General features: G+C 39.6%; 2 protein-coding genes across 3 annotated transcripts; both read left to right on the top strand.

Annotated features, from left to right (window-relative positions):
- The first annotated feature begins 1,856 nt into the window (after positions 1 to 1,856).
- Positions 1,857 to 4,678, top strand: UBQLN3 (ubiquilin 3). Of its 2 annotated transcripts, none has more exons than XM_051987571.1 (2): positions 1,857 to 1,947; positions 2,310 to 4,678. In XM_051987571.1, the coding sequence occupies exon 2, from the start codon at positions 2,344 to 2,346 to the stop codon at positions 4,399 to 4,401; it is 2,058 nt and encodes a 685-aa protein (XP_051843531.1). In that variant the 5' UTR covers positions 1,857 to 1,947; positions 2,310 to 2,343; the 3' UTR covers positions 4,402 to 4,678. The 2 variants fall into 2 exon arrangements, with proteins under 2 accessions (XP_051843531.1, XP_051843532.1); XM_051987572.1 differs by having other exon boundaries at positions 1,892 to 1,947; positions 2,289 to 4,678.
- Positions 4,679 to 21,013: 16,335 nt separating this feature from the next.
- Positions 21,014 to 23,003, top strand: LOC127555342 (ubiquilin-1-like). The gene has a single exon (XM_051987574.1). The coding sequence runs from the start codon at positions 21,273 to 21,275 to the stop codon at positions 22,830 to 22,832; it is 1,560 nt and encodes a 519-aa protein (XP_051843534.1). The 5' UTR covers positions 21,014 to 21,272; the 3' UTR covers positions 22,833 to 23,003.
- Positions 23,004 to 26,084: the final 3,081 nt, after the last annotated feature.

Below are 26,084 nucleotides of genomic sequence, written 5' to 3'. Positions count from 1 at the left end.
TAATTGGGGATGGAAGTGGAGTGATGTAAATATCTAAATACATAACAAAATATATACAGTTTATTATGTTCAAAACAATGACTATCCCTCATCTTTCATATCCAGCAATAAGTTCTGCTAATTCAAACAATTCAATATTAATAATAACAAGTACAACCTTTTAAGATTCGCAAAGCTTCCTCCCTTCTCCCCCAATATGTTGACTAGTTTGATTAAATTATTTTTTCTCTTTATTTTTTCCAGTTTCTTTAAAGTATGGTGCTCTGGGTAGGAGAGATATTGTAAAGTGAAGATTGATGGAAAAATAAAAGATATAAATAAAATATTAGGTAGATCCCTCATTAACTATCTATCAAAATCTATACTTATTAGTCTAGAATTAAAAGTTCTTTTCCCCACCCAGATATAAATCTAACCCTTTTCATTCTTTTCTCTAATCCCCTGAGCCAAATTAAACTATTCTCTTTTTGGATGCAAATGCAAATTTCCGTCCCAAGAATATTGGGATTGTCTTGAATCACTCCAGTGCTAAGAGGAGCCAAGCTCATCACATAATCTTGCTATTACCATGTATGATGTGTTCTTGGTTCTGCTCATTTCACTCAGCATCAGATCATGTAAGCCTTTCCAGGCTTTTCTGAAATCAGCCTACTCATCATTTCTTATAGAACAATCCATTACATTCATATACCATAACTTATTCAGCTATTCCCCAATTGATGAGCATCCATTCAAATTCCAGTTCTTTGCTACTATAAAAAAGAGCTAAATAGGTATTTGTTGAATTGAGTTGAAAAGACCCGAATACTAAACTTAAGTGATTAGGATTTTATCTTATTAACAATTGGAAACCATTTTCCAATTGTTTCAGTGGAGACAGGGAGTCTTGTGTTCTTAGAAACAAAAATTTTAAAGCAGGAAAGAACTTTAGAGGACAAGACTTTATTCCTTCATTTTGTAGATTAGGCCTTTGAGGCCCAAGTGCGTGCCTTATTCAAGATCATACTGCCAGTCATTCCACTGATTCAAGATCTGAATTTAGGTCTTCTAGACTCTAAATCCAGTGTCCTATTCACTACATCATATTGATTCAATGTGAGTATTGAGAATCAGATTAAATTGCTATATTGTATAGGCTAGACAGAGAAGGAAAGACTAAGGAAGAGAGAATAGTTGAGAATTTTCCTTTTGCTGAAGATTTATATTCCTTTTGGTACCTTCCTCTTTCCATTTTCAAATCTGGTCCACATTTATTGGTCTAGAATAAAAAATGACAGATTCCCAAAATCTCAGGGTTAAACCTGAGATGTCTTCTACTCAAACTCATAAGCAAATAGGAAACTACTTAGCATCCTTGACACATCAGCATTAATTGTGAAGATTTTTTTCCCTTTGACAAAGAATATGGAAATTCCTACTAAAGAAGTATGGATAAAAACAGAAGCTAACCAACCTCTCTACCGCTCACCACTGAAGGATGGACTAATCAGTATCCTTTCTTTCCTGAGGTCTTATTTCTTCACAAGATAACCCCTCCTCCCACCTGCCCCAAGTAATAGCAATATCTCAACTCCAAGGAACTGGGCTATAGTTGAAGTACAAGCTGGAGTAAGATGCTCTCTTCTCCAGCTCTGATCATGGTTCTTGAAGTCTATCCTTTTCTCTGGACCTTGGAGATCTGGGAGTGTCAGAGGGCTGTGCAGAGTATATATATGTGGAGGAGTAGAAGTTTTATAGCCAATTGGAGTCAGAGGGTTAAGGGGAATTTCTAGAACTCCAAGATTTCCCCAAGAAGTAAGGTGGCTGTGATGTCAGCACTGAGGTCACAGACAGCAGGAGAGAGTAGGAGGATGGGTTCCAGGTCAGAAGGCTTCCATCCGGGGCTGGGGGAGGATGAGGGCCGCACGGAGGCTTGCCTGAAAGGAGGGACTGGGCCGCGGCTGACTGGTACGTGCACCCAGGCTGGGGACTCTGTTTATTTGTGAGCAGGGCTTTAAGCCTTTCTCATCTTCATTCCTTTTTCCCACCTTGAGTTAATCCCACCCCTGTGCCCTCTAACTGTCCCAAAACCACTTAATTCCCCTTCGAGTCTCCAAAGTCCCCTTCTCCCTTGTGGCCCCTCCATGGCCCTTTAAAGAATCAACCCCAAGCAGGAAGGAAGCCGATTAGAGAGTAAGGGAGATCTCCCTAAGGGAAGGTGTTCTGTCATTTAGTTGTGAGTGCTGGACCCCATTCCCACTCAGGGCAATTCCTTACAAGTTTCCCCCTCCCCTGGCCCCAACCCTAAGGCCTCATCCCCCCACCCTCAGCTGCGTCCCCACCGACCCAGCCCCTCTGCCCACCATGGCCAAGAGCGGAGAGGTCCCACCCCGGGCCAGCCCTGCCTCCACCACGGACCCCCACATCATCAAGGTGACGGTGAAGACACCCAAGGACAAGGAGGAGTTTGCAGTACAGGACACTTGCACCATCCAGCAGCTGAAGAAGGAAATCTCTCAGCGTTTCAAGGCCCACCCTGACCAGCTGGTCCTTATCTTTGCCGGAAAGATCCTCAAGGATCCAGACTCCCTGGTCCAGTGTGGCATTCGCGATGGGCTCACCGTCCACCTAGTCATCAAGATGCAGAAGCGGGGTGGGGGGCCAGAGTACCTGGCCTCCGGCCAGCCAGCCCCGCCCCCTCCACCCCCTCCACCCCCCCCACCAGTCCCAGTCCACCCCGGCGGGGCACACCCCTTCAGCCTGGGTGTCCTCACGGGGCTCAATGGATTGGGTCTCACGTCCGGCAGCTTTCCTGACCTGCAGAGCCAGCTCTTGTGGCAGCACATATCCGTGCCCGAGCTGGTGGCCCAGATCATCGATGACCCCTTCATCCAGGGCCTCCTCTCCAATACGGGCCTGGTCCGTCAGCTGGTCCTTGACAATCCCTACATGCAGCAACTGATCCAGCACAACCCGGAGATTGGGCACATCCTCAACAACCCAGAGATCATGCGCCAAACCCTAGAATTCTTGCGTAACCCAGCTATGATGCAGGAAATGATGCGGAGCCAGGACAGGGCACTCAGTAACCTGGAGAGTATCCCCGGTGGTTACAATGCCTTGCGGACCATGTACACTGATGTCATGGATCCCATGCTAAATGCAGTACAGGAGCAGTTTGGTGGGAATCCCTTTGCGGCGGCAGCTGCCACCTCCAGTACCACCAGTTCAGGATGTAGTCAGCCTTCACGGACTGAGAACTGTAACCCCCTCCCCAATCCCTGGGCCAGCCAGTATGGGATCACAGCAGGAAGACGGGAGTGGCGGCGTGGAGGCCAGGACTCCAGGCCTGTCCCACTCAGATCAAACTCCCAAGAAGGATCTCCCAGCTTTCCCAGCATAGGGCTAGCGGGCTATCTCCAGCAGGTCTCTGACCCTCCACAGGGCTTGGGTGCTTTCTTGCAGGGGCCAGTATCCCCTCTGGGTCTCAGTCAAGATCCTGGCCCAATGTCTCTGTCAGGGGATCATGTGCCCCCCACCGTACCCCCAGTCCAGCAGTCTGGAACCAGACAGTCCTTACCCAAAGAGCCTCTTGCTGTCAAAGCCAAGAGCACCTGCCCTGCATTTCTGAAAACCCCTTCAACCAGCAGCTCCAATAGGGGTAGTGACAAGGAAGATGATGGTAGCGTAGGCCCCAAAGGCCACAGCACCAACATGCCCAATCTGGTGTCAGGTCTGACAGACACCAGTGGGGATGGCATTATGACCACGTCCCCAACTCCAGTTGCTGGAGGCCCCCAAGCACCAGAGCCCGCATGGCTGGCTGCGCCAACCTATGTGAGGCCCCCTCGACCAGTCACACTGGAAGCCTCCCCTCCAGGTGCCCTGCAATTTCAGGAAGAAATGCGAAGCCAGCTGCCACTGCTCATCCACCTCCAAGCAGCCATGGCAAACCCTCGTGCTTTACAGGCCCTGATACAAATTGAGAATGGCCTACAAACCCTTGCCACTGAGGCTCCCCGTCTCTTGCTCTGGTTCACACCTTCCCTTGGGGTCCTGGGGATCCCTTCTGTCATTGCTGAGGCTGACATGGGTACCTTCTCCCTAAGCAATCCAACATCAATGACAAACTCAGAGGAGCCCTCAGAAATGGCTGCCCGAACAGTGTCCCCTGGTCTAGGCTTGGCTGAGGTAGAACCTCAGTCCACCTCCCTCCTCCAGATGTTGCAGGTCTTGACCAACAGCAGCCCCCAGCTGCAGGTATCTCCATTACAGCAGCCTGAGGCCCACTTTCAGCCCCAGCTGGAACAGCTGCAAGCCATGGGTTTCCTCAACTCAGAGGCTAACCTCCAGGCCCTCATTGCCACAGAGGGTGATGTGGACAGGGCTGTGGAGAAGTTGAGGGAGTCACAAACATCCTAACAGGATTGGCCCCCTTACCCCTGCCCTTGTCCCCAGACCTGCCCCACTCCCTGCTGCACCCCCCTTGGAATGCAGCCACACTATGAACTAAATTTACCGAGATGCCCTTTACGTGGAAAAAGTTGTTCCAAATGACTGAGGAAGAGAGGGAGAGAAAAAGAGGATGGGTCATTGTCTAATCAGATGACCCCCAAATCTTGGGGGGTCTGCTCTGTTCAGTGCCCCCTCTGCCCTGTGCCTGCCTCAAGGATGCAATTATATCCAACTTCCAGTGTCAGCCATTGTCTTTGTCTGCATATTTGGTGGGACTGAGAAGGTGGGCAGAGGGGTGTTGGTGTGGGGAGAAGGGAGTCTTCAAAAAAGAATGGAGGGAATTTAGAAAGGAATTGGAGGGAGGAGGAAAACTAGTTGGAACTTAAAAAGAAATATGGAAGACATATGGTAGGAGTGGATTTAAGAGAAATAGAAATATAGTAACAGTGCTATGGAATTGTAATCAAAGGAAATAGGTTCAAATTCTGACTCCTCCACTTTCAACAGCAGATCAATTCCCCTTTCTGAGCCTCATATTCTTCACCTGAAAAGATCTGATATCTAAGTTCCTTTATATCTCTAAATCCTGTGGGAGAGCTAAGAAAGTTTTTTGGGAAGGCATGAGAAAAAATTGTTGGGGGGGGAAGGTTAATCTCTAGGGCAGAGCTACTTGTCCTATGTTCTCTGTTTTTTGTTTTTTCTAATTTAGCCCAACATTTCTATTTCCTTCAGCTAATTAAGGGGGGGCAATTTCCCTGCAGGTTACCCATTTTTGTTTTTCCCTTTATTTTTTTATTTTTTTATTTTTTTAGCTGAGGTAATTGGGGTTAAGTGACTTGCCCAGGGTCATACAGCTAGGAAGTGTTAAGTGTCTGAGATCAGATTTAAACAACTCAGGTCCTCCTGACTTCAGGACTAGTGCTGTATCCACTGTGCCATCTAGCTGTCCCCATTTTCTTAAGAAAAATAGAAAAAAAAAACAGGAAAGGAAAATAAAATGAAACAACGCAACAGAGCATCAGGGAGGATTTAAAATATATAACAATAAATTACCAGTTTAAGAGAGTATATATAATAGAAGAAATTATTTTCATGAGTGTCCATCTTGTACATTATTTTGTTCTTTGTTGCACATTTTTTTACTTTGTTTTTCCCCTTTCATATGCCTCCCCTTTTAAACAGACTATAATTAATCATAGATATATTTATATATAGACACATACATATACAACACACACATATATATATACATATACATTCACACTCAGACTCGGACACATAAATATATATTATATATATACATATATACACACACAAATATGTAAAAAGCAACATGCATATATATATATTGACATATACTTACACATACAAGCATTTATCCAATATAAACATGCATCTAAAACAATATTAATATGGCTGACATAACATTTCTCGATTGAATCTTTTAAGTTTGACTTTGTCTAAGATCAATGATTACCAGCCCTACTTTTTTTCTAATAAATTCTAGTCCTGATCTTTGTTGTAGTATTTATATATATTTCTTCTTTCCTTCTTGCTAACTCTTGCTTTAATTCTATTCTTTAACTTGCTATTATTTAAATTCCCCCATCCACAGATTTCTCTCGTCTTCTTCCTCCATCCTTTGCTTCCCCAACTCTACACATTTCTCCCCTCTTATAAATTTTAGGAGGGTGCTATATTCCCCTTTATGATATATAAGTAGTATTTCCTATTTAACTACTAATTTGTACATGTTGAATTCCATGAAATTTATCTTTGATATTTGCCCTGGTATGTTAAATTTTCTATTGAGTTTGGTTTTGGTTGAAAGTCTGGAAAATAATGAGGGGATGTGATATTTTGGCTGCAGGCCTACTTCTTTTGATTGCTGGTATATATGACAGCAGGACCTGCAGTCTTTTATCATGGTGACTGTTAAGTCCTGTGCAATTCTAATTATAGGTCCAACGTATTTGAATTGTTTTTTCTTGTTTATTGCAAAAATTTCTCTTTGATCTGGGGGTCTCAAAATTTGACAATAATATTCCTATATGTTTTCCATAAAGGATCTCTTTGAGGTGGTAAATAGTGGATTTTTTTCTATTTCTACATTCCCCTCATGTTACATCACTCCAGGACAATTTTCTTAGATTATTTCTTGCTTCACTGTGCCAACCTTTTTTTCTGGTCACAGCTTTCAAGTAGTTCAATTATTCTTGTATTTTCTCTTCTTGGCCTGTTCTCTCCAGAACTGTGGTGCTTATTACTTCCCACAATTGACTGTAGCTGGGGGATCCTGAAAAAAAAAAAATCTCTCACTGCTTTAGGCAACTTACTAATATTGTATACATTGCAGAGAAAGCAATGTCTTGGGAGAAAGGGTATTCACTAGGATCAATGAAATTGTAGCTTCAGTCTCTGTCCCAAAATTTTTTGACAGCAACCACAATGGAGCTCGTGTTACTGTGTTGTAATCTGAACTCTTGCCTGATATTTCCTTCATTACTTAGCTCAAATCTTACCTTTTGCTATGCTATATCAGGCCCCCACCATTACCTTTTCTCTAAGATTGTCTTCCATTTGTTCTCTATATATCATGTATTACTTATATGTTCTATCTCCCATTAGACTAAGCTCCTTAAGAGCAGGGACAGGGTCTTTTTGGCTTTTTTTTTAATTTTACCAGTATTTTTTGTTTGACGGTGGACCATTAATTTTACTTGTACTTGGAAGATAAATATCCATCCAATCCTAGTGAGATTAACTCAGAAGGAGAACAAGGTCTTCTCTTATCATTGTCTTATCTAGGTTTTGAACTCTCAAATATTCATACTGTAATATTCTTCCTAATTCAAAAATCATTCTTTTCAGCAGAAAAAAAAAAGCCATTAGGCTTATCATCCATTCACTACTCAAACAAACTTATTCAGTTCAAATCAATCCCTTCTTTGATCTTTTGTCTTCAAAAAGTTGTCATTTAAAATGTTCTTTTATTTGTCTGAGATTTCAACAACAGCTTAGACTTATTCTAATCTTTATACTCACAAACTATTTTTACAGGACTGTCAGTCTATGCCTTTGTTTTTCTCTTTTAAAATATCATACAAATCAATCAAAATTGATGATATATTAGTATTTTTGACAATGTCCCCCTTTCTTCTTGTTGGATTGTTTTTCTCTTCTTTCTTCAAAATTACATTCTTGAGACCTTCTTTTCAGCCTCTGATCAATATTTCTTGTCAAATTTGAGGTCATGTTATTTTACCTATATTTTCTCTGTACCTTTTGAAATCTGCTTTCTCCATCTCAATGATACCCCTCAGACTGGGATCATTTTTTTCTCTATCACAAATTAAAAGATGGAGTAGTCACTTCCTCCTAATATTCCCCCACATTTCCCAAAATGGCTGGGAAGTTGAAGTTCTCCACTCTCCCCATTTCTCTCATATCACATCTTTTTGTTTTGTTTTGTTTTCCCCAAGACATTTATTTCCTCTTATAAGAGTGTGGTTTGTATAGATACCCACCCAGGGGTATGTTGACAAAGGTTTAACAACCCAAAGTATTTAGAGCACTTTTACATAGAATTCATTATCAACATTTACTCCATGACTTTCTTAAATCTAGATAATCAACAGAATATTAAATCAAGCCCAGTTTTAATTGGCTAATTTCCAAAGGTATTCCTACTGAAAATTTAATAGGAGCCTTTTGAAACTGATTATAGCACACATCTGGTTACCACTACACTATTTGTTTCTTCCCCCATTAGCCCATTTCTCTCATTTTTGTTATAATTTTTCCTCTGATTTTTGGAATATCTTATATGAGTATATTCTTTTTTTATACACAATGATCCCCTCTCCTTATACTTTTTCCTTATTTTGTTCTTTTAAATACACCTTTCAAGAGTATCACATTTCTAAAAATATGATTCCACCAACCCACAGTGACTCCTATGGTGTCAAATTTGCCTCTTGCATAAAATCAGCCTCACTTTATATAAACATCTGAGGCCATGAGTTTTATTGCTAGTCCTTTTGTCAATATTGTGGTGTAAGAATCACTGGTCTTCTCTAATAACCTTTTTTTTTGCAGAGGGACCAGCTTCATGCTCTGGGGGAAAGAAGTTGCAGATCTACTATTCAAGTACCTTCAAATGTTCAGTGGTTCTTTATATTATATCCCTTTATCTTCTTCTTACATCCTTCTGAAATATTTTAAGATTGCCTTTTATCCCCTTTAAAAAATGGAATTTCTTCATTATTTACTGTTTGAAATTCTTCCATTGTGGAAAAAGAGAATTTCATTTACCTACATACCCCAAAGTGTATAGTCCCCAGTTATTGCCCTTTTCTCTAGAGTAGAGCCCAATTTTTATTTTGTAGGTAATTAACAGTTTCTTGTTATTAGCAAAACCACAAACAAATATAGCTTTATCCTCTGAGTCAAATCAATGCCAAAACTCCCTTTACCTTCCTACAATTTTTTTAAACAGTCATAAGTCCTTTACTCTTGTTGTTGGTGACTCAAAACTAAGTAAAACTTTGATTACGAACTTAATCACACAGTGGATAGAACACCAGTCCTAAAGTCAGGAGGGTCTGAGTTCAAATCTGATCTCGCACACTTAACACTTCGTAGCTGTGTGATCCTGGGCAAGTCATGTAACCCCAATTGCCTCAGGGGAAAAAAAAAAGTAAAAGAAAATTAACATATTCCTTCTAAACTTTAATTTTTAAAAAGGGAGCTGGAGGTACAGATTTTCCTTTGTATGAGAGCCTTGGCATTTGTTCTCACTAAGGGAAGAGTACAGTGGGTCTATCACAGTACCAATTTTTGTCACTAGGACTTTATTCTTCTATAGTACATTAGCTTTTTTGGTTTACATGGCATACTTAGAATGGATTTATAGTCCTCTTAAATCCAACATACCATTGTGGTAGTTACATAGTTTGGGGATCTCTTCAGTTTCTTCCCAGAAACCCTGCATGTTACAGTGCTCAAATGTTTTCTTCTAGTGGTTCTTCATTTAGCTTTGTCGTAGGTATCAGTGCCATTCTGCCTGATGCCCTGGCTCCCAAGATGCATTGTTCTCAATGAATTTTTCTTTTTTTGATATTCTTGATTCATGTTCAAAAGTTTCTACATTCTTTTGAGAACTAACATTTTTTTTTCTCCACATCCTGTGTCCACCTCAAACTGCAACAAACTAAATCTAAAGTTGCCACCAGTCCATTAGGAGTTCTAAGAGGGCTATTTCATATGAATACAACTAGCTATTACCTATTTTTGCAAGGCATGCTTTTTCAGATAATAAAGGTATATGGTATATCTCTGTAAAAGAGAAAATTCTATAAATTCTATATAAACACTATGATACTTTCTATGCTGGAATCTTGAGGTCTAGACTTCTTCAAGCCAAAACAAGGATCATTGTTCTGCTATATTTTACCTTTTGAATATTTCTATGAAATTCATCTTTTACCATTTCTTACCTCTCCCCCTCCCTTCTGTTCTCTGTTCCATGCACACACACAGAGATTATCACAGTAATAAGTCACTGCTTATAAAAGCATAGAAAATCTCATCAAAATTGGTTCTCCCTAAGTTATATTTAGTATTCAATATGAGTTACTTCCCTAAATTTTCACTTATAGTAGTGGGGACAAGTTTCAGAGAACACTGACTACTTATGCTATTCTTTTTCCATACTCTAATGACACCATGATATTGGACTCATATTCAATTGTGACTGATCAGTCCAATAAGAGTTCATAAAGTTCTAACACATGTTTGTCATAAATAATCCATTTAAATATTTATGATGCAAAAGTTTCTAGATTTGCATGTCCCATATTTCCTTTGTGATAGTGCAATTCTGCTTTGTTCAAGTAGCACAGCACTTTCTTTGGTGCAGGGACACCATATAAGGTTGTTCTGTCACCATCATAGATACCTTAAAAGTATTCTAGTACCACTTCTGACCTTTGGAGTGCCTGCTTTGTATGAGTCTTTAGTCTTTAAATAAGCATCTATTGGGGTAGCTAGGTGGTGCAATTGATAGAGCACTAGCCCTGAAGTCAGGAGGGCCTGAGTTCAAATCTGATCCCAGACATTTAACACTTCCTAGCTGTATGACCTTGGGCAAGTCACTTATCCCAATTGCTCCTGAAAAAAATAGATAAATAAATAAGCATATATTTGGTACATAGTGTCTTCTGCAGGCAGTTCAGCTCAAGATAGGACCTCAGTGCCTAGTATTTGTTTTAGGGGGGAACCCCCTTGCTAAAATGATAGCTCATTAGTCCCTACCAGTCCCCATGAGCTTTCCACTAACAGTTAACACTACCAATTTTCAGGAAAAAACCCAAAAAGAATTCATAAATGATAAAGTAATAATATTAGTTATAAAACATTCCCTGAAGAAACCAAGGGCTTACTCTTCCACAAAAATAGAAAGAGTCCTTGAGTAGAGCTGGCACAAACTTATAATCTAATGGTGGTATGGTACACATATAGAGCACATATGACTAAGGTAATTCACAGATTTGTTACAATAAGGTTTCCAAATCCTGCTTCTTACACAGTCTTGTCTGAAGTCAACTCTCAAAAGGTAGGAGTCATTCTATCTTGAGTTATTGCCAACGCTCTTTTTTGTTTCCAGAAACTATTTCTAGACTGTCTATATATGTCTACTTTAACCTTGCCTCAAACTGTCTAGACCAAATTCTCTGACTGTGGATGAGGTATTTCCCTCTGAGTGAGGATCTCTGTTGTTGGTGACCATGGCTAATGGGGGAAGGAGAGAAGATAAAATCTCATCTTCTCTGATAAGAAGTGAAGAACTTAATTCTTCCCTCACTACCATCTTTCTCTAAAATGGCCCACATTTCTATATCCAGGGCTTAGCTATTTAAAAACCTACAAGAATGAGATCAGTTTTTTTTGTTCATCCAATGAAATTATTTCCTTCTGACTCAATCTAAGAAATTACAAGAATATTCAAGATAACAGGTAATACAGAGAAAATAGGAATAACAAACTGCTGAATATAGCACATTATCTCTAATATACTGTGGCTCTAATTATATACTATGACTGCAGCAAATGAGTTAGAAGAAAATCAAACACCCTTTATACATGCAGCTAAAAATAATGCAAATAATGTATCCTTTAAATGATTGTATGTATATAAATTCATACTACTCAAATTTATAATTATATTAAAAATGTCATTGGTTCTAGCATACAGTGTGGATTTTAACAATGTAATCAATAAACAGATTCATCAGTTGCATTAATCAGAACCTAACTATATATACCCATATACATACACAGATTCATCAGTTGCATTAATCAGAACCTAACTACATATACCCATATACATATATGCTTCTTTATATACATATATTCACAGGAATTACCTTCAAGAATTATAAATTCTAAGTATTACCTATGAATTTTTGCAGATGTTTGAACTAAATCCTTGGGTTCTAGAGCACTGAAGCCCTACTTATCTACTTCTATTCAATCTCCATGTAGAAATGGGAATCCTTTTCAGAGATACTAAGATTGAACTGATGGGACTTGATAAGATCACCAAAGGAGATAGTATACAGTGAAAAGAGGACTTATCCTTGAGGGTACAATCTTGGTTTGTGGGCATAACATGGATGAAGAACCAGCAAGGAAGGCTGAGAGATAGTAAAATTTAAATAGTGTTAAGGAAGAGAACCAGAAGAAACAGTGTTACAAAAAACCTAGATTAAAAAAGAGTAGGTAGGAGTTAAATTTGTTGAACAAAATTAAATGATGTGAAGAGTTCAAGAAGGATTAAAATTGACAAAAAGGCCATCAGAACTAGCATTTAAAGAAAATTGGTAACTATGCAAATTCAGCAAATTCTATTGCATGAGGATGTTAGAAGCCAGAAAGCAGAGGATTTAGAAAAGTAATGAGAAATCACATGGATGTATGCAATAATTTTATATATATTTTACATATGTGTATATACATGCAAATATACATATATATCTGTGCATGTTTATATATACACTTATTTATGTCTAATGGTAGCCATCACTTGGGCATAGTGGAAGGAAGAAAAAAAGGAAAAAAAAGAAATTTACATGACAATTTTTTGTGTGTATTTGTAAAGAATAGCAACTTGATAATATATTTGAAGTTTCATATAAATCATTGTTTATATTGTGCTAAGTTGTAGAAATTTTCATTTCATTCCATTAATTAAAAATAAAAAATTTTAAAAAGAGTAATAGCAAAAAGAGTGAAAGAACTGAATATAAATGGTTTTTTCAAGTTTGAGCATTAAGTGAGTTGTGGGAAGGAGAGATGATAAGTGGTGGGGGTGATATTTCCCATAACTGAATAGGAAGTGGTGTGGTCAAAGTGAAAAGAATGATGATTATAGAATCAGCAGATTTGGTTAGACCTGGCCTCGGCCACTTATTAGATGTATAACCTTTTAGGATTGTTTGATTTTTTTTGGTCTTCATTTCCTCTATAAAATGAAATGATTAAAATAAACTTAAAGGTCCTTTCCAGCTCTAACTTCATGATCCTCATCCAAACTATATTTGAAAAAAAATTCCCTAAATATAGTATCTTCGAAAAGTGCTCACAAAGTATCCACTAATGAAGCTCAAATGATAGAAAACGTCATTTCTGGGTTTCCTGCCTCCCTACAATATATTTTCTCTCTTCACTTACTTTTGAGCTATTCAACATCACTATAGAAAGTTCTTTAATTGTTCTATGTCCACTGCAAATTTGTTGTTGTTCAATCATTTTTCAGTCATGTCCAACTCTTCATGAATTTGTTTGGGGTTTTCTTGGCAAAGATATTGAAGTGATTTGTCATTTCTTCCTTACATTCATTTTACAAGAGAGAAAAATGGAGCAAACAACTTTGCATAGCAGTTGCCCTACTTAGAAGATCTGAGGTTGTATTTGAATTCAGGTGTTCTTGACTCCAGGACCTGCACTCTATTCACAGTGCCACCTAACTGCCAAACTTATTCAATTTAAATTCCCCCTCATCACATGGCAATTCTTTAATTCTTCCTTGATTTATTCTCTATCCATTTTCCTCCAGTAACTGTTCAAAATATCTTTTTCTCCTTAATCATCTTATATTACTATATTACCTTTTCCTTTCCCCTTCTCATCTGAGAATTTTATCTCTTGTTTAAGCAAACAAAGTCATCTTTTAGAGCACCTCTTTTTTCCCATTAGAATTGCAGAATTACCAGCCACTATCCTATCCTCCCTCACTCTTTTCCTGAGATTCCTCTTTTCTTTATTGAGGCCAAATCTTTACATCTACCATTCCCTCCTATCTCTTTCCCTTTTTATCATTGCATTTCATTTTTTTAAATTTTCAATCTCTCTTTAACTATGAGTTCCTTCTATGTTACCTACAAACATGTCCAGTTTTTCCCCATCCTAAAACAGGTTTGACTTTTCATGACTTTTAAGTTAGTTCCTTTCCTCAAAAACATACATCCCAGTGAAGGATACAACATATAAAAAATGGGTACATGCAAAATATATACAGGTAGAAGAGAAGGTTCTGGGAAGATGGAAGAGTAAATCAGAAAATGTCAAGCTTTCCAGATTTCCTCCACAAACATCCGAAAATAATGCCTTAAGGTTAATGTAGAGTGGAACAATAACAACAATAATGACTACTACTATTACTATAACAAAGAGTTGGGGTAGAACAGTGGTCCTCTTGGGAAAACTAGAGAAGATCTGAAGAAAAATACCAAGATAGAGATTTAGCCAAAGTGAAATGTAAACACTTCTAAGCTATATCCACTGAAATAGCAAGCTGTTAGCCCTGAGGTAAAGTTGAGCTCTGAGGCAGCCCTGGCTTTAGTCACAAGAATTTTCACCTCTTAGATAGCTTGGGGAATCAGGCATCTGAGCAAGGGAAGATTGGGGAAATCTCTATTGACAAGGGATGTCAGGCCTATCCAGGCCCAGACGTGGCCTTGAGCAAGGATGCCATACAAGTCTGGTGAGTGTAAAAGTAATAGGGTGGGAATGCTACTGCCTATGGGCACTCAGAGGAAAACTGAGTTCTTGGGTTTGGTTACAGGCCAGAAGGGAGAAATGAAGGTTATAGACACTGGAGGGTTCTTAAGAAGCAAGAGTATTACTAGCATAGTGGGCTGGCATCCTAGCTATAGCTTAGGGGGGAAGGAGTAGAGATATGTTTAGGACTTAAAACAAAGCTCAAAAAATAACTAAGAAAAACCTGAGGCCAGAAACCCCAAGACCTGGACTCCAGATTTAAAAGTGATTATAATAACAAACCATTATAAATATTTTTAAATGAATAGATAAAGAAGAAAGAACTTAACCAAAGACAGTTATTATGGGAATAGAGAAGATTGGTTTTATCTTCAGAAGAACATACTGATGCAAAAAGAAACAGCAAAAAAAAAAAAAAAACCCTCTCTTACTACAAAGAGTAACTTCACCTGCCCCCAAAGAATTCACAGAATAAATCAAAAAAGATTTTAAAAATCAAATAAGAGAGATTGAAGGAAAAGTTTTTAAAAGGAACAATAAAAAATCCAAAATTATCAAAAGAAAGTTAAGTGAAAAAAGATCCAGAACCTTAAGAAATTTCCTTCTCTCTACTACATTGCCCTCTATTACTTAACCTACCCTCCTCCAAGAATCCCTCCTTTATCCTATTTCCCAGCTCTATCCACTTGTCCTCTCATTTCTATTTGAATTTAGAACGTGAAAATTAGAACAGGCTAGGGGAAGCCAGAAAAGTTATGAGACAAAGAAATAATAAAACAAAATATAAAGAAGAAAAAATAAAAAAGAATGTGAAACATCAGAAAAAAATAATCTGGAGAATAGATAATAGATCAAGGACAGAAAACCTATATATATATATACACACACACACACAGAAAGAGAGAGAGAGAGAGAGAGAGAGAGAGAGAGAGAGAGAAAGAGAAGGTATCTTCTAAATTCACAAAGAAATAAGTTGAGGGAAGAAAGGATAAGGGAGTGATTCCTAGAGGACACCCTACTCACATGAGATCTGGATTAAATAGAGAACCTCATATACATTTAGAAGGGAATTACATTCTTCAAAATTTATAAAGAAATAAGAGGATAAAGGAATAGGATGGGGATGGTGATATGGAAGGGTATATAACATAAGAATGGGACAAAGAGGGAACAATACACACACACACACACATAAACACACACACATATATATAGTAAGGGAATATTTATTCAAAATTTAAAAAGAAATAAGGGGATGGGGCAGCTAGGTGGCACAGTGGATAGAGCACCACCCCTAAAGTCAGGAGGACCTGAGTTCAAATCTGGCCTCAGCTACACACTTCCTAGCTGTGTGACCCTGGGGGGCAAGTCACTTAATCCCAGTTGCCTCAACCAAAAAAAATGGTTAAGGGAATGGGATGGGAATGGTGATATGGAAGGATGTATAATAGTAACAGGAATAGGACAAAGACGTAACAATATATATATGTATATAGATTGGAAGGATATAAAAATCTTTTCAATTCAAATGAAAATGAGAAGTTCATGGGAGATGAGTTTGGGGGATAGGATAAGGGAGGAATTCTTGGAAAGAGGTAGGTTAAAAGGAGGGGCAAGGTAGTGGGGAAAAAGCAAAGTAGAGGGATCAGGATAATGAGGAAGGATAGAGAGGAAAATAGGAACAAGGAAAATAAATACTATATATTAAAGCATGGAATGTGAATTAGATGAATTCACCCAAAAAATGGAAACAAATAACAGGTTAAAAATTTGAACTCAACAGAAAATGTTATAAAATGAGAAATACACAGAAACATAAAGATTAGAATACTATTTCCTTCAACTTGCTGTCCCCTCTATATAAGCTCCTTGAGAATAGGAACAATTATATTGCATTTATAACCTCAATACCTAGTATGATATGTACATAGGTGTTTAAATGCTTTTTCATTTATATATTCATTCATCAATCACTAAACATTTATTTATGAACCTTCTATTATGTGTCAGGCACTATGCTAAGTATGGGGATAGAAAAAGAGGCAAAAGACAACCCTTACACCGTTAAGAAATTTAGTCTAACGGAGGAGACAATATGCAAATAAAATATACACAAAGCACACAGGATAAATACAAAATTAAGAGAGGTAAGGCATTGGAATTAAGGAGGATTGGAAAAGTTTTCTGTAAAATATGGTATTTTAGTTGGTACTTAAAGGAAGCCAAAGTAGGCAGAACTGGGGTGGGGGCACATTCCAGACATAGGGAACAGCCAGAGAAAATGTCTGGAGCCAAGAAATGGAATGTCTTTTTCATAGAAGAACCAAAAGGCTAGTATGACTGAATTGAAGAGTTCTTGGAAAGGAGTAAGATGCAAGAAGAATATAAAAATAGGTGGGAGCTAGATTATGAAGTACTTTGAATTCCAAACAGAACATTTTATATTTGATACTGGAAACAATAGGAAACCATTGCAGTTTTTGAGTAGAGGGGTTGGGGGGAGGACATGGACAGAACTACACTTTAGAAAAATCAATTTGCTGGATAAATAGAGTAGAAATCTGAGTCAGGCAAACCCACCAGCAAGCTATTACAGTATTCCAAACATGAGATTATAAAGGTTTGCTCTAGAGTGGTGGAAATGTCAAAAGAAAGAAGGAGTATTTGATATACATTGTCTGGTGCAATTTATAGGCCCTAGCAACACATTGGGTATAGAATTGGGAGATAACGAGAAGTCAAGGATTAATCTTAGGCTGTGAGTCTGAGGAACTGGGAGAATAGTATTGTCCTCAACTGTAATAGAAGGATAGAAAGGGGGATAGGGAAAGATTTAGGAGAAAAGATTGTTACTTCTTTTTTGGACATGTTGACAATGTTAATAAAAAATTTTCATTCTATTTTAGTAGGGAAAAGATGGAAAACTATGGTTTAGGTGAGAGTGTAGTTAGCTTTTTAAGTAGTTGAACAATGGGATGAAGTCATCAATAATTCATTATCAACTTGAAAGAAAGCTTGCAAGTGATAGCCCCAGAGGTCAGTAGTTGGTTCTATGCTATTCTTATCAATAAGTTGGACAAAGACATAGATGTCAAGATTATAACATTTTGAGAAGATGCAAAGATAGGAGAAATCACTAACATATTATTTTTATAAGAAGACTTTCTCCAAAACCCTTTAATGTTGCTAGCTTCCCTCTGTGATTATTTCTAACTTATCAAATAATATATATGCATATAAACACATTTACTTGCTCATAGTTGTTTGTATATAATCTTCTCAAATAAATTGATTCCTTGAAAAAAGAAATTTTCTCTCTCTCTCTCTCTCTCTCTCTCTCTCTCTCTCTCTCTCTCTCTCTCGGCATCCTCAGCATTTAGTGAAGTACATGATACTTAGTAGGCATTAAATAAATGCTTGTTGATTATTCAACATACCGAAGGTCGGAATCAGGATTCAAGGAAGATAAAAGTACCAAATTTAATAGTAATACAATTAAAAAAAAAATAAGTCTTACACTTGGAACCAAAAATTCAACTTCACAAATCTAAGATGAGGAAAGTGCAGTTAGAAGTCCATTTGGAAATTTTTTGGAGACTCTACTGGAATGCAAATCCAATACAATTCAACAATGTAATATGTATAATAGCATAGTGCTAGTAGTAGATACTTAATAATTTATTAATTGGTAGATTGGCAATCAAGAAAAGCAATACAGTCTTAGGCTGCAATGAGAGTCTAGGATATAGGACTATCTGGAGAAATGATACATTTGATTCTCATCTAGAGTATCAAGTTTGGTTATAACTATGACATATGATTGCAAGTGGTCTCAATCCTTTGAGAAGCTTACTGTTGACCACATGCATGCAAAAAAGATAAAAACTTTTAACAAAAAATAGAATTTATGCAGTGATGCCTACAAGAAGTGAGGGGACGCTATTCTTTGCTTTCTATTCTCCAATTCATTGGAATTATAACCAAGGGAATCTTGGGAAACTCAGGCCACCCCCATCAGTTTGTTAAAAGGTTAAGTCCCTCCCTAAAATGATTACAAAGGAGTGAATTTGGATTATAGGAAATTTAGGAGTTTCAAGAATCTTCAATTTCTAAATTAGACAAAAGCTTGGGATAGAAACCTTACACCCCCTGTTGAGCAAGAAGAGCTACCATATAGATTTAAGACTTACACGGGCCCTTTACCTAGAAGACTATTCTGTGTCCCAGAAGAGCATGTCAGATATGTTGTGGAGACTATACTTGCTCAAGAATAGGCTGAACCAGATGATCTCTGAGGTCCTATCTAACTAAAGGATTTGTGATTTAATAGTCAAATAGCTGTTTCCCTATATTCTTCCTTTTCCTATCTCAGCATTAAAACTCATACTTTCCCTTATCCCTGGAATATCAACCCTTCCCCCACCAACCTGTTCCCTCATGTTGAATTCTTGCTTATTCTTCCAATGACAGAACAAATCCTACTTCCCACAGAAACGTATTTATGAAAATTGGGAAAGCATTCATCTTCCAATCAGAAAATGTCTTTCCTTCCTACAATCTCAAATAGCATTTTAGAGGGACTGAGCTGACGGAGCAGACCAGAGGTAGAATCCTACCTAACTACTTACTTAATCTTTCAGAGTCACAGAATATGATAGGAATTGGAGGGGATCCCTAAAATTCTCTAGTATAACTGAGACATAAAAGGAATCTCCCACTATAGCATACCTGATGTGATCATCCAGCCTCTGCTTGAAGAGCTCTGACAAGGGAAACTCACTAGCTCTAATGGCAAGCCCATTCAACTTTTAAACAGTTCTAATCACTAAGCAGCAAGGTGGTGCAATGGAGAGAATAGATAGAGAAGGACTTGAGTTCAAATCTAGCCTCAGTAAGTCACTCAACCTTGATTGCCTCAATTTCCTCATCTGTAAAATGAGGAAATGGCAAACCATCCCACCAACTTTGCCAAGAAAACCTAGATGAGATTACAAGAAGTTGCATATGACTGAAATGACTAAACAATAACAATTATTAGGTAGCTGTTCATGACATAAAGCTTAAACTTTCATCCTCCTATACAAATGGAGAAAATAATTGTTACATACTTGGTAAAGGTCTGTCAGGAAGATCAACTGTGTTAAAAGATCCTTCAATCCTTAAGGTGCTATAGAATTAATTTTTCTTTTAATAAATGCCTACCCTATTCTATTTTAAATTCCATTTATCTGTGTGATATCCCTTCTAACTATGAGCTTATGTGATTACAAATACCATGAATTTTTAAGAAGTTGTCCTTTCCATGGATATATAAATTCCAAACCTGCATCTCTGCAATTCCTACCCCATTATTTATAGTTCTGTTCCTAGTTGGGAACAGAGCAGAACAAGTCCAAATCCTTTTTCTATTGTTACAATCATTTAAATATCTGGAAGACAGTGTTCATGTCATGTTAGCTAAGTTGCATAGTGGATAAGAGCTCTGTACCTGAATTAGGAAGACCTGAGTTCAAATCCAGCCTCCAACACTTAATAGCCACATGGCCCTAAGCAAAGCACCTAACTTCTGTTTGTCTCAGTGTCTTCAACTGTAAAATTGAGATAATAAAAGCACCTTCTTTCTCAGGGTTATGTGAGAACTAAATGAGATAATATTTATAAAATACCTGCTTAACACAGTGCCTGGCACATAGGAGGCAATTAATCCTTCCTTCCTTTTAAATTTTCTTACTCCTACACTAAACACAGCTTGTTAAACTAGTCAGCAATTTGCCACGGTCTCCAGTTTCCACACCATTTTGACTTGCCCTCAAGATATGGCCCAGTTTGATAAGATACTAAGATGCAGCATCCAATGATTCCAGATGAGAGCTGACAAAATCAAAAGATAAACAACTCTTATTCAGGTTATGCTAACATCCCTGCTACATCCTGTGCCTGCATTAGCTTTTGTGATTGTTGTCTGTCAACTTGTAAAACTGATTGTAGGACATTTCTCTATTTTTTCATGTGCACTATTTCATTTAGCCATATCTTCCCCCCTACCGTAAGCTTATGCACCTCTTCTTTGATCTTGTGTGGAGCATTTATATTGATTTCTTCTATATTACATTCAGCCTATGTCAAGATCTTTATGGATCACTTCAGAAAAAGGAAAACAAACCTAATTTGTTTTGTAGCATGAATGAGATGATATAGACCTAATGTGTTCTTTCTCCCAAGAGGGATTTAGGATAACAGATAGCTAGGAAGATTATTCTAAAGGTGGAATTCAGGCAGTGTGATAGGCTGGTAGTCATGAAGAGTCCATCATGAGGCTCTTTAAGTACACCATGAGAGCAGGTTACTACTGTGCCTAAGGTTCATCCTGATCCTACTTTCCCCTCCAGCTCTCTAGAAGTTTGTGCCCAACCCCCATTATCTTCAAGGCTATAACAACTCATTGTGACTTCATTAATGAGGTCACATTCCCTGAGCCTTTCCCGAGGGTGTAGGCAGGACAGGGCAAAGGATCCAGCCCTGGCTTGGTCCAGATACTGATGGGGAGCAGCCCTGGGTGCAGGGGGAGCCAGGAAGCTGCAGGGTTTTACAGCCACGGGGGTGAGCACCGAGCTGGGAGGTGGGATAGGCACAGAGCAGGGGGCAGGGGTAGCTGTCCAAGGCCAACCTTGCTCCCCACCCCAGCAGGCACAGCGCCCCACATCCTCCCCCACGGTGTCTGGCACCACACCCCAAGGACTTGGGCAGACGGACCGGCACTGGCGCGTCACTGAAGCATGGCGGGGGCCCGGGAGGAAGCGGGCGATAGCAGGCTGGTGGCAGGCCGGGAGCCGCCGCCGCGCATCATCACAGTAACAGCCAAGACACCACAGGAGCGCCAGGAGTTCACCCTGGCAGAAAACTGCAGTGTTAGGGAGTTCAAAGAGCAGATCTCAATGCGTCTTAACTGTGACGTGAACCGTCTGGTGCTCATCTTCACAGGGAAGATCCTGCGAGACCAGGACACACTGAACCAGAGGGGAGTCCTTGATGGCACCACTGTCCATCTGGTGGTTCGGAACCGCTTCCCTGGATTCACCCCCTCATGCCATCTGACTGCCACACCCGCCACCTCAAATCAACCCATCCCAGGCAGCAACAGCCCTGGGTCTTCACCCAGTACAGGGGCTGCTGGTCTGCTGACCAGGCTGGGCCGCATAGCCCGGGGCTCACCAGATCTGGCTGACTTTCTTGGCCATTTGGCTCAGCTCCTCATGGCGGTCCCCGAAGCTGTGGTGCAGTTCCTGGATGATCCCTCCATACAAGGTCTGCTGGGTGAAACGCCATCCAGCACCAATCCTTCTGGCACTGGACCTGGGCGGCTGATGGCTCAGCCACAGACTGCTCCCCCAGCCCAAGCTGCTGAGACAGTGCCCGAGGCCCTTAGGAGCCCTGCTCTGCTGAGGGAATTGTTGATGCTAAGAGCAGACGAGAGAGGTCTGGGGGCCCTGAAGGCTGTTCCTGGGGGCGATAATGCCCTGCGGCAGGTCTATGCCGATATCCAACAGCTGATGCTCACAGTCCCGGCCTCAGCACCCCGTGCCAAGGGCCCAGCTTCCTTGTCTGGTCCTTCTAATTCTTCTTCCTCAGCTGGGCCTCTTCGGCTGGGAAATGTGTGGCCTGGGGCCCAGGGCCGGGTTCTGGGAACCTCAACACAGGCCACTTCACCCTATAGCTCTAGTATACCCAATCTGTACATGGGATTGGGACCTGGCTCACAGGATATGTCCCCAACTATAGGCAAAGGGGCCCTGCCAGGCCCATCCGCGCCCTCTGCCTCTGCCCTGAGGAATGCCCTGAATGTACTGCATCAGAACCCATCCCTGTTGCACCAGCTCACTGCTGGCAGCCCTCTGAGGCCCCGTCTGCCCCTGCTTCCCATCCTCACTAATCCACGGGCTCTACAGGCTTGGCTACAGATTGAACAGGGCCTGCAGACACTCTCCATGGAGATTCCAGGGCTGGGACCCTGCCTACGGGGTTCTGGAAGGCCTCATGGGGGTCATGGGGGAGGGCTGGCTGGTGGGTCAAACTCCCGAGTGTCCTCCCAGCAACCCACGTTAGCTGTGCTGCAGCTCCTCCAGGCTCTGGCCCATGCGAGCCCCAATGCCCTTCAGACCCCACCACCACCACCACCACTGCCACCACCCCCATCAGAGGGCCGTTTCCAGCAGGAGCTGGACCAACTGAAGGCAATGGGCTTCTCCAATCGTGACGCCAACCTGCAAGCGCTGATTGCCACTGGCGGGGATATCCATGCTGCTATTGAGAGGCTACTGGGGGCCCCCCAGGCCTAGCACCCTGACCGCTACCCTGGGGAACCTGAACTGGGAGAGGGAAAGAGAGAGGAAGAAGAAGAGGAAATAACTCATTTTCGGATAATCTCCTATTCAAATCGGAGATCACTGTGGACAGCACCACTCTGGCAGCTGTCTCGTTCTCCACTAAAAGGCCGCTGCTTGGCCGGATGTGTCTCGTGTCACTTTGTTTGAAGTTCTAAGTTATTGGGGTAGGTTTTGGGTTATACTTCTCATCACAGAGTCATAGGTACAAACTTACCTTATTTCTCATCCCTTTTCCTAGGGAGAGATAACTTATCTTCAGCAGAAAGAACAATCTATTGAAAGTTATTTTATTCCCATTTTGTGAACAAATGATGATGGTGTCTTTGGAGAGGTGAATCAGTCTCAAACACAGAAGAGGTTTAGGATATGGCCTAAAGTAGGACCTTCCTGATTCTCTCCATCTCCTTTTCTCTCTGCTTCTCACTTTCCCTGCCCCTCTAGTTTTCAGGTCCTTTCTTAGTTTAGGGCTATGCCCAGGAGTTCTTCCCAAAATATCTACTTCCTTTTGATTCCTAATCTTACCTGTTAAAAGTAAAGCACATACCCCTTCACAAGAAGGACCCCGCTCCAAGCTTCACACACAGGTGTGTGTTTATTTTTCCTCTAAGTTTTGGTCAAAGGACACAACTACAAAAATATTAAATGAAATAACTTTCATTAGATTGTAATACTCTTAAACATATAGAACATTTTCTCATAAAGATATGTCAATAGAGGGAATAAGCATGCATAAAACTCAAATATAAGGGCCTCCAATGGGGTCTAGATGTTTACAGGTTTAACTCCCACCTATGTTGTAGGAATCCCAGTGGCTTGCTTCTGATGATGTTATGAGTTACTTCCTGTGCTGTGATCCCTGCTGGCTTTACCATGTATTGAGCAGTGTCACCTTGTGTACTTCTGTGCCTGATCACTGATATCCTTGGTCCAGTAGTCCTCAAGGTAGTATTGGACTCAACAAATTCCCTGCTATGGAATGTATCTGAGCATGTTTCTTTAGTGTCTTAGCTTTCGTATATAGGATATTGTGATTAGAGGTTCTCCTAAATAAAGGCAGGCTGAAAATTACTTTAATCCAGAACCACCACACTCAAGTTAACAAAGTCAGGCAAAAAGTTTCCAAATTAAGGTCAGACCTTTCCCTATTGACAGCCTGATATAGGGGATTAAAGAGCCTGAAGGTCTTCTCTAGGTTAGCCTCCAAGGACTCAGCCAAGGGGGAAAAAAGATAAATTACAGAACTAAGATCACCATCCACTTTGCCCAATGTTCTTGTTATATTTGTAGTCACAGCCTACTTTTTGTGATCCCTTTTGGGAATTTTTTTGGCAAAAATACTAGGATGTTTTGCCATTTCTTCATCAGTTCATTTTACACTTTTAAGAAACAGACAAATAGGATTAAATGACTTGCCCAGGGTCATCTAGTAAGTGCTTTATGGTATGATTTGAACTCAGAAAGATGAGTCTTCCTAACTCCAGGACAGGCCTCTCTCCACTGAACCATTTAGCTGCCCCTCTTGCCTAATGTACATTTGATTATTTTCGTGCAGGATTTTAGTGGTGGGGATGGGGGACTCATTTTGCCTATATAAAGTGTTTCATTTGTTTATCCACTTATTTTTTTTTTCAACTTTGAACAATTGATTTTCCCTTCTAGTAGGTTGGGCTAAGCTGCTTCTTTGGTTCCCTATAAGTTGATCTCCAAAGTGGAGCCCAAAGTGGGCTCAAAGTATATATTGTAAATCAGAATGTATAAAGATGAATTGCATTCCACCCTTCCTATTCTTTATCCAAATCAACATCCATATTGTAAACTTGTCTCTAACACAACTCAACCCCTTAACTTTGCAAATTTCTTCTTTTCCCTTTTTGTTCCCAAAGGATATTTTCATTTAACTTCATTTGCAGCCTCTGCATTAGCGCTTCACCAGAAGCAAATAGAAAATATACATTACTTCAGAGCATATTCATATACTGCACCACTATATTACCTCTAAATATGTTCCCAGGGCAATGGACAGTGAGTAAGAGCTTCCCCATACACCTTTTCAATTGGAATGGAATAATGAATCTCAAGGGAAAGCAGTCATTTTTGCAATGGGGCAATAGATTGTAGTCTATATCCTCATTGTATTACTTTTTGCCCCAATCTATTTACCGCTCCTTCCCATTTGTTAAAAAAAACAAAAAAAACAAACAAACAAAAAAAAAAAAACCTGTCATCCTTGAAATAATCAGGAACAAAATCTTTCAGGATTATAACCTCCATGTTATTCTTCACTTTTAAGCTTTTAACAAATTCAGTTATCCAATCTTTTATCACCCCCCTTCTCTCACTGAGTCTTAATACAGGCCTTCACAACATTTTTAAAAAATAATTTTTTATTGTCTTCTATTTCTACAGCATCATAGCTATTTCCAGAATCCTTTCCTCTCCCTTTTCCCCTCTCAGATAATATCTCATATAACAAATAGTATCTCTTAAATAACATCAGCACAGATAATTTGTACATTGAAAAAAATCTAAAGACATGTGCCATGTAGACATCCCAATTTCATCATAGTTATATCCAGAATTCTTTCCTCTCCCTTTCCCCCCCTCAGATAACATAGTATTTCTTAAGGAATAACAAATCAGCACATGTGCCATGTAGACATCCCAATTTCAAAACATGATAGCTTGGGATTGCCTTCACATATTTCTTTTAAAATAATAGATTTTTATTTTTTAAAATATATAAAAAGATAGTTTTCAACATTCACCCTCACAAAATCTTGTGTTCTAAATTTTTCTCCCTTCTCCCCTCCCCTAGATAGCAAGTAATTCAATATAGATTAAACATGTACAATTCTTCTAAGCATATTTCTACATTTGTCATAATGAGAAGAAAAATCAGATCAAAAGAAGGAAGGAAACATGAGAAAAAAAAACAAAAATAATGAAAATACTATGCTGTGAGCCATATTCAGTCTCCATAGTTCCCTCTCAGGATGCACATGGCTCTTTATCATCCCAAATCAATTGGGACTGGTTTGAATCACTGAATTCTTGAAAAGAACCAAGAGCCTCACGGTTGATCGCATAATCATCTTGTTGCTGTGTACAGTGTTCTTTTGGTTTTACTCACTTCACTAAGCATCAGTTCATGCAAGTCTCTCCAGGTCTTTCTGAAATCATTCTGCTGATCATTTCTTTTAGAAC

This window comes from Antechinus flavipes, chromosome 3 (genome assembly GCF_016432865.1).
Source record: "Antechinus flavipes isolate AdamAnt ecotype Samford, QLD, Australia chromosome 3, AdamAnt_v2, whole genome shotgun sequence".
Classification (NCBI taxonomy): Eukaryota; Metazoa; Chordata; class Mammalia; order Dasyuromorphia; family Dasyuridae; genus Antechinus; species Antechinus flavipes.
The sequence above is the reverse complement of the archived record's forward strand: the minus strand, read 5'-3'. Positions and strand labels throughout refer to the sequence as shown.